This window comes from Papaver somniferum, chromosome 2 (genome assembly GCF_003573695.1).
Source record: "Papaver somniferum cultivar HN1 chromosome 2, ASM357369v1, whole genome shotgun sequence".
Classification (NCBI taxonomy): Eukaryota; Viridiplantae; Streptophyta; class Magnoliopsida; order Ranunculales; family Papaveraceae; genus Papaver; species Papaver somniferum.
In genome coordinates, this window is record NC_039359.1 from 85,528,227 (window position 1) to 85,540,595 (window position 12,369).

At 35.9% G+C, this 12,369-nt stretch overlaps 1 protein-coding gene and 1 long non-coding RNA gene across 2 annotated transcripts; one reads left to right on the forward strand and one right to left on the reverse strand.

The window, feature by feature from the left end:
* Positions 1–476: 476 nt before the first annotated feature.
* Positions 477–2,540, reverse strand: LOC113353658. Its single transcript, XR_003361446.1, has 3 exons — positions 2,426–2,540; positions 1,028–1,922; positions 477–818 (listed from the first exon to the last, which is right to left on the reverse strand). It is a non-coding gene; the product is annotated as an uncharacterized LOC113353658 (long non-coding RNA).
* Positions 2,541–9,740: 7,200 nt separating this feature from the next.
* Positions 9,741–12,129, forward strand: LOC113348273 (UPF0481 protein At3g47200-like). The gene is made up of 3 exons (XM_026591985.1): positions 9,741–10,013; positions 10,139–10,750; positions 10,834–12,129. Exons 1-3 carry the CDS (start codon positions 9,870–9,872, stop codon positions 11,524–11,526), a joined length of 1,449 nt encoding a protein of 482 aa, XP_026447770.1. The 5' UTR covers positions 9,741–9,869; the 3' UTR covers positions 11,527–12,129.
* Positions 12,130–12,369: the final 240 nt, after the last annotated feature.

Genomic DNA, 12,369 nt, shown 5'->3' on the forward strand with positions numbered 1-12,369 from the left:
CTCTTATGTTTGTGTAACTCTCTTTACATCATGTAAAGGTTCTTTTTCTCTTCAATATAACGTTTTCCATCGAAAAAAATAATCTTAATTGAATTAGTCATTTTTACTTCTTTGCACGGATCAGACACATTATCTATCTATAAGTTAATAAAAAAGAATAAAAAGTTTGAACGGACCGAGAGAAAAACAATGAGAAATCGCTAGATACAATATACGTGGCCCCTGCTAAACTCCCGAAGGGCGAGCCAATTGGAACCACAAATTTTGAAAAATCTGTGAGGGGACGGCTTTTTCCGTTATTTTCTCGGTGACTCCTTTGGAATTGCTGTAAAAGAAAATTGAAGTAGATGACGAGATAACGAGGAATTAAAAAGTAGAAAGAGTACCAATAAGTGATAATCGTTTATGAACCAATTATTTTTTTGGACGTTTTATAAAGAATTTATGAATTTGAGATGGGTTTTTTTAACAATATGTCCCTCTTTATAATTGTAATTACAAATATGCCACTCTTTCAAACAGAATTAAAAATATATACCTCTGTTAAGTTTTCCCATCCGAATTTTTGTTTTCAAAAATTCGTTGCCACGTCACACGTATTTACACTCAAATATGGACAAATCTGCCCTCAACATTTAACTATTGGTAGTTAACTGTACAAGCTGACGTGGAACCTTTACACGTGGATACTTGTATACATCATCCATGATGACATGGCAAATCTGACACGTCAGCTCTGTCACCCAAATATGACCGTTGAACGGTCATAATATGCTCCATGTACTATAAAACCACCATCTCTTCCATTTTTTTTGAATCTGCAGAACATAAAAATCCATAAAAATCTGCAAAATCATCTAAGTTTTTTCCTACAATGGTGGAGTTATGCACAAATTTAATGTCATTAGTAGTATGGGTGAGGTATCTAGCAGCAGCAGCAGTTGTAACAGTTTATGTTCAATGTGTGAAATAGATAATCATCCACTAATTCAGTGTCCATGGATCTACTTTAGGTGCAAGAATGTACCTTGCAATGGTGTTAGGAGAATGTTGTTGTCTCAAACTGCTGATCATCCTGGTGAGAAGTTCTTTAACTGCTCCATCTGCAACTATTTTGAATGGTTTGTAGATACATTACTAAAAGCTTCAGCATTACCTTCCTTTCTAAAGTTCTGCCAGAACTCATCATTAAAGTAACTGTCAACAAAATCTCTGACACCAGCTATGTCAATATCATTCTCCTCATCATCAGAGCATGGTGGACTTCTATCATCATCAACTGGATGACACAGATCCTATTCCACATTATCTAGTTGAATGTTCTCACACTCTACATCCACATTATCATCCGGGTGGCACATATCCTCATCATTCAAAAGTAACCTCTCAAATGCAGCATTTATTTGAGCATCAATTGACTTACAAACCAACCTTGTACTTTTCCTAGTAGCAGGAGAAGCTAATTTTGAATTGCTAACAACTTTGTTCTTAGGTGTAGAAAACGCAAAGTCATCTTCATGTGTCACATTATTCTTAGGTGTAGAAAACACCATCTCAGAGTCACTTGTCACCTTCTTAGTAGGTGTTAAATACATAACTTTATTAGTAACCCCTAAAGATTATGGTCATTCATCACCAGACCTCAAGACCTTGTCACTAATATTGAAGTAAAGATGCACATAACCATCATCTTGATATTCAGCCTTGTTCCACATTGAAAAGAACTCTTCATCATTGGTAATCAGCTATGGTATGTTATCAGGAGTAAATCAAAACAAATTCAGCATCTTGGTTTACATAATCATATTAGTCAACATGTCCAGACCAATATACTTCAAATCCAAATCATGATAAAAGTGTATTTGTTACTAGTGAAAAGCTCAACCCTAAAACTCCTTTTGGGGTACCTAACAAATCTTCTTCTGCACATACAACAAGCAGAAAACCGTACAAACAATTCAGCAACCATACTCATGATCACACACAGAAATAGAAATAATACAAGCAATTCATATTGTAACATGCTAATGAAGCATTTTTACCAGTCAAAATCATCCATGAATCGACAAATTATAAAATCCCCAAATTTTTAAAATTAGAGTTTCGAAAAAAACCCAAATTTATAAATTAAATTAGGATTCGAAAAAATCAGTGACCAAAAAAAGGGTAAATGGATCGAATCAAGTTCATTTCATCTAACAAATCGAAAAAAATCATAAACCCTAAATCTACAGAATCACATCGAGAACAAGAGCATAATAAAACAACACTTTTATTACTGATTCGAGCAATCCATAAACCCTAAAACTACAGAAATAGATCTACACATAAACCTAATCACTGAAAATACATGAACTGAAACCCTAAAACTACAGCATACTTTCGAGAATCAAAAAACAAAAACAAAAACAACAACAAGTTTTACCTTTCCTTGGTCGGATCACTTTCATCTTCACTATCTTCGATTACCCAGGTTCAGTTCTTCGTCAACAGAAACGCAGAGGAGACAGAGAAAGGGAAGAAAAGAAGAGAGGGGCGGCAGAGATGGAAAGTGTTTAGGTTAGGGTTTTAGGGTTTTCTCGCCTTCGATATATATCAATCACTTTATCCGTACGATCAAACGTGTCTTCTTTATTAGCCGTCCAGATCGTGACCAAAATTTGTTACACGTGTTCTCCTTATCCGCCGTGAGATTCATCCTCGAGATGGATCCGATTTTTCCATCAGATTAACCTGAGTTTATAATTTGGCAGGGCTAAATTGGTAATCCTTAGTGATTATTTAATGTTTATTGGTGGGACCAACTCGAGTCACCGGCGAGTTAACTCCGATCTGAACGAAGAATACTAACTGAAGGACACTTTTCTAATTATGTTCGAAACAAGGACATTTCTCTAATTTATATACTAGCAGAGGGACATTTTCGTTTAATTCCCATTTGAGATTTTAGAATTTGTTGTTTTTAGATTATTATTGTTGTTTGAATCGTAATGTTACAAATAACCCACGAACCCATATCCTTCCCTCCCCATGAGTCCATGACTATCTCACTCTGCACTTCCGGAAACAATTGGACGTCAGCTTTAGAAAACTCATAAATTTCTGGAAGTATATTGCAAGATTGAGGTGGAGTGAAAGTCTTTCTCTGTAGTTATTTGATTAGATCTCATATTGAATGTAAATGCGAAAAAGTCGGTGGATGTAAAAGTAAAAAGGACAAAGTGAAAACTTACGTCTTTTATATATCGTTGTTGCTACTACACCTTGCTTACACTGTCTTTGGTTTTGTAGGAGAATTATGCATCAGCAAGGAAATCATCACTGAAGCTTAAAACTCTTTAGAAGTTGTTTCCGGTGATACCAAAATGATTTAGGTGAAGAATAAAAGAGAATTGAAGCCAGAAACGGACATGGTCATCAATAGTCCCTTTTACTGCAGACGATAGTAGTTCTTCAACTTGGCAACCTGCCAAGTCAGGGTTGGGATCCACCATAATCCATTTTTAGACACTGTTGCTGAGTCAGGGTTGGGATTCAACTTGGAAACTTGCCCACGTTTTGTGCAGTCAACTCTCACACCCCTGTGCTTTAATTTGTGACTGTGTAACTGGATGTTGGGTGCAATAATTAAAATAAAGAAAAAATCAAATAATCAAAAGTTATTGATACTTATCTCCTTTATAATGGAATTGATCGATTGAAGAAACGAACGAGCTTCTCATATCTCCACAACAGCAACAAAGCAAAACTTTGGAAAAACAGAGTGAGTCACGTGTTCAACACGTTTCCCTTAAGACATTAGCGCCCGGATACACTCAAGAGTGATGCTATAGCCCTCACAGGACGGATATCTCCAGGATAAAACACTCTACTACACCTACTACTAGCATATGTAGTAGATGTTCAACTTGAGCTTGGCAACTCCGAAAAAACCGTTAAGGAAAATCGCGAACTCTTAAGAAACGATATAAAATATTTTCCCTTAGGGGTCCCTCTAAAATATAGAGCAACCCCTTTCCCATAAATTTTACAAAAGTAGTGAATTTCTTTATATAATGGAATAAAACAATTTAAGAAGTGGAAACTCCACAATGTGGGACTAATAAGTTTATATAGTTTCTTAAAACTACTAAAAATTGGAAACTCCACAATGTGGGACTAAAAAGTTTCATTCACAAAAGAAAACAATAAATTATAATTTTTTATTAAAACTTTAAAAAATTATTTTTTTATTAATCGTTTTCCAACAATCCCCCACATGAATGAAAACTCAATAAAACATGAAAACACAGATAGATCTTGGTAAATCAACATCCCAACCAAACGATCCAAACAGACTGATCGTGCAAGTGTTGAAATCATACTAGTCATTTCGACGTCCTCTCCCTCACACAAAAGTGTGTTGACCCCATGTCATACTATGGATTGCATAAATCATAATAATATTGAGAGCTTTCATCTTTAGTTCTCACATGGTGAGACTATAGGTATCTTTCACCAAAGTGAAAAAGCATGAACTAGTGAACCCTTAGTGACCTTTAGGTCCTAAGTTCAAGTAATACCAAAACCATCAAAACTAAAATCACATAAAAAGCGCAGGAAATACCATTTTAGGCAGAGGTGTCCATGAGGTCTTGAACCTTTGCTTAGTGAGATATTACCGGAATTACTTGCTAGAGACAGTGAACTATGTCTTGAACTGCTAGCATTTGATGTAATTCGCGATAACAACCACGGGTGATGTCTCCAAGATTGCTGCCAAGCTCGTGCCGTTTTGTCCAATTTGGCCCTGGACATATCCTGTTTCTCAGAATGCTCTAAAGAATCAAAGCTCATATTCTCATAGGAAGCGGCCCACTTCCTCATTCAGATAGGTGAGTTTCCATAAAGCGTGTTACTGCTACACTCCACTTCAATCTTAAATTGAAACTATAGAACTCATTAAGACTTCTTAAAAGTCATCCTTCACATGCAGTCACACTATCACGTCTACACCATAGGGAATGGACAGAGAATAAAATTCTCTGATAGTGTTTACCTTTACCCACCATAAATTAGTTGTCTCATTCGAAACCTTGATCTTGGGATCTCCAGTCAGCAAGGTTGAGTATCCTTCATGGCAAGTTTAATTTATGAGATTAAGCCCCATCCCCTTCGATGTGTTTCTAACAATCTCTTTGGATGAACCTTTCGTCAAAGGTTGCGAGATATTCTCCTTGGACTTTATCCAATCAATGGAAATAACGCCAATTGAGATTAGTTATTTTTAGCTTTAGCTATTATAGCTTGGCTAACACAGTATATAGATATAGCTGGCACATGCCTATGCCAGAGAGGAATGTCTTCTAAAAAGCATCTTAGGCACTCAGCCCCCTCTCGTGCTTTATCTATCGCAATACTCTCAGATTCCATAACGAATTGAGCAATATATGTATGTTTGGAAATCTTCCAAAACAAACCTTCCTGCTAGAGTGAAAACATATCCACTCGTAGACTTAAGACTCCTCTGAGTCAATTATCCAGTTTGCATCACAAAGTCTCTCAAGGACAGTAAGATACCTTTCATAAACCAAACAAAAGGTAATAGAGTATTTTAGGTACCGTAATACTCTACTAAGTGCATCCCAATGCTCCTGCTCTGGACAACAAGTATATCTACTTAACTTACTCACACTATAGGCAATGTCTGGACACTTACAGTTCATTAAATTCATCAGACATCCTATAACTCTTGAGTATTCAAGTCAAGATACTCCACTATCCTTAATTTTCTTGAGTCTACAAGAATAATCGTACGGAGTACAAGCAGGCTTACAATCACACTGATTGTATCTCTTAAGCATAAAATTCAACATAATGAGAACGACTAAGACTATAAATGCTAGATTATCTTCCAATCCTCATCCCTAAGATTACATCAACAGGGCCTAAGTCTTTCAAGTCAACGTTCTCATTCAGCGCATGTTTTTTTTTTAGTGGAATTAATCACATCTAAGTTTGTATCAAGTATAAGCATATCATCAACATACAAGCATACAATCACACAGGCATCCTTAACAAGTTACTTGTAAATATACTTTCCAGATTCATTAACTTAAATCCACTATACATTATCACATGATCAAATTTTCCATGTCACTGTTTACGTGCTTATTTTATAAACCATACAAAATTTTGTTCATCTTACAAACTTTGTCATCATAACCTTTCACTACAAAGTCCTCAGGTTGGTCTATGTAAATTTCTTTATCTAATTCACGATTTTAGAAAAGCGGTCTTAACATCCATCTGATGTATCTCTAATTTTTTTTATGACAGCAATAACAATTAGCATCTCAACGTAAGTAAATCTCGTCACATGTGAATAAGAATCAAGGATATATACACCTTCTTTTAGTTTATAGCCTTTAGCTACCAACTTAGCCTAATATTTTTCTACAGTTCCATATACCTAATGTTTCCTCTTAAAGACTCATTTATATCTCATGGTCTTACTCTCTGGAGGTAAACTATAAACCTCCCAAGTCAGGTTCCGACGGACTGAGTCCATTTCACTAAATGAAGCTTCTTACCAGAATGGGGTTTCAGTAGATATCAAGGCTTCTTTACAAGTCTGGGGCTTATACTAAGCTAGGCATGTTATGAAGTCGGCTTCATAAGAAGTCTAGGGATCAACAACACATCTCTAATGAGGTACAGGTTTAAGAATAAACATCTTCAAAGAACTCAGCATCCCTAGATTATGTAATCGTAATCACACCAAAGTCAGAAAAAATCACACCAAAGTATGAAAAATCAGAACACACAACCAAAAATATATATGTAGAAGTATACTCAGCATACCTTATATGAAGACACAATCAACATTTTTGGTTTCTATCTACTTCTTTTAGGAAGACGAATGGCAAACTTAGTCAAACACCCCCACACTTCGACGCATTCATAAGAAGGTCATCTACCTATCCTTAAATCATATGGAGTTTTATCTGATCCTTAAGGGTACTCTATTCAGGATATACTAGTTAACATGACTGCCTCCCCCCACAAGGCCGCAAGTAATCCTGAACTAATCAACATGACAATTATCATCTTCTTAAGGATACAGTTGTTATGTTCAAGGCTTCTAATTGGTTTTGAACTTCAAATTTATACATATTAAGGCTTCTAAGGCATCATCCTTATCCCTAAGCAAGTATACAAGACGATACCTCGTACAATCATCTACGGAAGTTATAAACCATCTTTTACCACAGTGATTTTAGGTTGAACTCATGTCATCTAGACCTAACTTAATTAATTCTAAAGGCTTAGAATTACTCTAAACATTTGTGCTAAAAGGTTTTAAAGCAAATTTGATTCTTCACAGATTTCACTTTTGTGTTCAAAGTCCAAACTAAATTTGGGTACGCAACCTATGCTATCCAGTTAAGCATTGACTTATAAGTTTACGGTTACAAGCTTACCACATAAAACAATCAATCACATAAAGAAAGCACAAGAATCAACTATGTTCACATCATCAGTTTTTTCCGTTAAGCTTATATAGACCCAAAGTCCTATAACTCTTACTTAAAAAGTAACTGCCTTGTTACAACAAGTTTTCCAGAAAAAATTAAGATCTTAAATCTTTTTTCATCTACAATAGAACAAGATACAAGATTCTTGCATATGCTTGGAACATGAAAACTTCATTCAATGTGAGAGTATTACAGATATGAGCTTCTGCTCGACCTTTTCCTTTTATGCAACCTCTATTGCAGATGAGTTACTTAAAAAGAGTTTCTCGACATCCCCTATCCTCTGATAGGAGGTGAATAGGTCTCTGTTTCAACAAACATTCTTGGTGGCTCCAGAGTCCACCTTCTGGTCTCTTACATTGGTTGTTAAAATAACTTCCGACATCATGTCAATGAACTCGTTCTAATTTGTTTCAACTAAATTAGCATTAACTTTCTACTTATTAAGGTTTTATGTTGTCTACACTTTACTACCGTATGGCCCGGAATTTTACAAACATAACAATCACCCTTAATTAAAGTAACGCCGGATTCAGTTTTACGAAACATACCTTTCTTATGAAGACTACGGTTAGAGTTGTGTTTGATATTCTCTCATTTTTCAGCTTTGGAAGACTTGTGTTCATCCACATGCGCCTGGTATCCATGTTCCTTTTCAATTTCATGTCACAATCTTCGTTTATACTCTGACCACGGACACGGTAATTTCCCAATCACCTAATACACCACATCTCACAAACCTTAGTTCCGAAACGAAAGATAAAATATGAGTTTTGAAGATAATATCTAGATTTACAAACTTCTTTTGAACCACCATATCAAAAAACTCATGATTACCCCATAAAAAAAATACTTTAGTTAACAACAAAAGTTTGCCCGTCAGAATTTTTCAGAAACATTTGTCTGTTTTTTAAAATATCAAAAAAATACTTTTACAACTCCAAAAATTCTGAAATTTTACGTGGGTAACTATCAAGATGTCTACTACGTTGTGTCAAAAGGGTTCATCGAAATTCCTTCTAGGTTAAGAGATAATCTCGAAACTCTACAGCTGACCAAAAAATTGTTTTTGTTTTTCACTCCACAATTAACATCCATGATTCACAAACCAACCAACCATTTTCGATTATTACAAATTATAATGTCTTAAGATTGTTGGGTGCAATAATTAAAATAAAGAAAAAATCAAATAAGCAAAAGTTATTGATACTTATCTCCTTTATAATGGAATTGATCGATTGACGAAACGAACGAGCTTCTCATATCTCCACAACAGCAACAAAGCAAAACTTTGGAAAAACAGAGTGAGTCACGTGTTCAACACGTTGCCCTTAAGACATTTGCGCCCGGCTACACTCAAGAGTGATGCTATAGCCCTCACAGGACGGATATCTCCAGGATAAAACACTCTACTACACCTACTACTAGCATATGTAGTAGATGCTCAACTTGAGCTTGGCAACTCTGAAAAAACCGTTAAGGAAAATCGCGAACTCTTAAAAAACGCTATAAAATATTTTCCCTTAGAGGTCCCTCTAAAATATAGAGCAACACATTTCCCATAAATTTTACAAAAGTAGTGAATTTCTTTATATAATCGAATAATACAATTTAAGAAGTGGAAACTCCACAATGTGGGACTAATAAGTTTATATAGTTCTTAAAACTACTAAAAATTGGAAACTCCACAATATGGGACTAAAAAGTTTCATTCACAAAAGAAAACAATAAATTATAATTTTTTATTAAAATTTTAAAAAATTATTTTTTATTAATCATTTTCCAACACTGGACATTTTTTTTGACGGTCATCCACCAGCCAAGTCAGGGGTGTGGTCCAGGCCAGGCCACGGCAACCTGATTTTCGTGGTGTTGATCCATGATCCACGGAGTAAAAGCTGTCTGTCTGGACTCTGGAGCATCGTTTTTACAGCTTCTTAAATCTTAATACTAAAGTTTTCAAAAATACAAATCCAAAACACAAATAATAATGCCTGCTGTCTAGTGTCAAGTTGATTGTTTGTAGGGTCATTTACAAAAAGCCACATATCTCAAATGTTCCTATGAAATCTTGTCCTCAAGTTTAAAGAATCTAGTTATGGGTCAAGAATTTCTTTGCATTATCAATACAGTACAACTGTACCAGTTTAAGCATGATGATGATAATATATTAATAATCATATGCTCAACATTATATAAATTAATTTTCATATATTTATATTTATATACAAAAGAAGAAAAATAATCTAGTCAGTAACTGTCTTATTCTTACCTGCCTTTCAAAACCCATCCATTAATGGTGCCCAACTTGTAACTTGCACATAATTTTCTGCTCATCTCTCTGTCTAAGAAATGGGTTTCTCTGTAAGAAGATTTAGCAGCAGAAAGAATGAAGAGTCTTTGCTAAACAAGAAATTGCATGATTTGGAGAAACTTTTGAGTACTCTCAGGGAAAAAGAAAAAACTCAGCTTCAACTCAAAGAAGAACCCAAAAAGGTACAACTAAATTATTTTCTTCTCTATTTATAGCAAAATTCTTTACTCAAGAATCTGTTTTTCATGATTTATTCTTTCCTCAATTGTCATTTAAATGATGGGTAGATTCTAAACTTGTGTTTCAGGTGGTGAGTAAAAAGAGAAAAGAAGAAGAAGAAGAGACAGAAGAAGCATCATGGTCATCAATACTAGACATCAACTTAGAAGAAGAAGATCCATACAAAGAATTAGAGGTCATAATACAGAACAAGCAACAACCCATATTCAAGCTACCTTCATCACTGAAAATGGGGAATGTGAAAGCTTATGAGCCACAGGTGGTGTCAATTGGTCCATATCACAATGGTAAACCACACTTGATCAAAATGGAAATTCACAAGAAGAGAGCTTTGGTCCATTTCATCAAGAGATCCGGAGTTCCACTCGAAACGTATATCAATGAGCTGATGAAAGTTGTCGATGAACTTAAGTCGTCGTACGCGCAACTGGACAAGGAATGGATTGATGATGATAAAAAGTTTATTGAGCTTATGATTGTTGATGGGTGCTTTCTTCTTGAGTTCTTGGCTGTTGGGACTAAGGTTTCTATTGATGATTACGCTCGTAGTGATCCGATGTTTAGCTTTCATGGGAAGACGGTGAACTATGATTCTGCGATCAAAGACTTGCTGACAGTGGAGAATCAATTGCCGTATCTTGTTCTTACAACGTTGTTGTCTGTCGCGCGCCCACAAGAGGTGAGGACCAATTTGCTCAAAACAAACTTTTAATCTTTTGATGTGGCTTGAAAATGAGATTAGTTGTACTTTTGCAAATGCAGGATGCGCATGAGACTATATCTCATATGATGCTGTGCCACAATGAAGGTCCTCGCCGTCACATTTTAGACCGTTATGCGGAGAGGGTACTTGAGGCACCGGATTTGGAGATAGGAATGAAATTGCCTACTGGGTTCTCAGCATCCGAGCTTTACTACCAATTTGGCATTCGATTCAAAAAGGTTAGTGGATACAGGAGTATCCGGTTCGACTACAAACAAGCAGTTCTCCTCCTTCCTCCCATCATGATTCATGATGACCACCAGAACCCATTTCTCAACATGAGAGCATTCGAGGTTTGGGTGAGCAAAGATTTGAAATTTCATTCTTTCATTTACCTTATCAAAACTCTTGTCAAGTCAGTTAAGGATGTTAAATTGCTTAGATACCAAGGGATCATAGTTGGTCCGCTCGACGAGACGGCTGTTCTTAAGTCGATTCAGGTGTTTACCAAAGATATAGGAATGTTTAATGTCGATTCCGAACCTATTGTAGCTCTGCAAGATATGAATGAGTACTGCAATCAAGGGACTGTCATGGTTTGGAGAATGTGTAGGATTTGGATTACAAATTTGTATGAGAATTATTTTAGTAATCCGTGGACTATTATCTCGCTAGTCGCAGCAGCTATTCTTATGGCCTTAACCGTGGTCCAAACTTACTACACGGTGATCTCCTACAAGTCAAGTAATTAAGAATGGTTTAGATGGGTATGCATTCTTCTCCAGGAACCAATTCCTACTCGGTGCAATGCTTGCTGCTACGCCATAGAGGAATTCAGCTGAACGATGAGGTGTGCCCTTTTGTGCGAAGCTGAAGTAGAAATGCGACATCAAACCAGTGAATTCATTCTAAGTATACTTTTGAATTACGGTATTACTTTGTAAATGCAATGAAGGTTAAGTGTGTGGGTGCAACTGGAAGCATGGAATATTAGAGGTCCGAATAAGGCCGACTATGAGGTGCAGACTCTAATCCGTTATGTGGTGATCTGGGAGGTTTTGGAGGAGGGAGGAAAGAAAATTGAGATTCTTGATGGCCGGAAAAAAAAACTTTCGAAGAACTTTTTATGATTGACTGATTGTAAAGCAAACTATTATTCTTTGGTGTTCTTTGAGCGATATTTTTTAAGGTTATTCCATTTCTCAAATATTACATCAATGGAAGGAGATTGTTAATCTGTAAATCTTCTTTCCAAATCCGATAGGTTTAGATACGAATTTAGACGGATTTCAGAGTTTTCGGTCATCCATTGACACCCTTGATGTAGCACTACAACAATTCCTCTAGCTTTACCACATGATCTTTCGCTTTGTTGCTGCAAAAAATTATGTTTGTACTCGTGAAAGTTGGAAGCATACTTTCACTTCAATAAATAAATGCATCAAAGGTCCATGCCTTCACTTCTTTGTGCTAGCAAAACAGAGCAACCTAAAACAAACACAAATTTCGTGTAACCAGCGAACTACTGCCTGCACCCCTAGCAAGGAATGCAACGATCTTTGATAACAAAAAGAAAAATTTAACAAGCATGATTA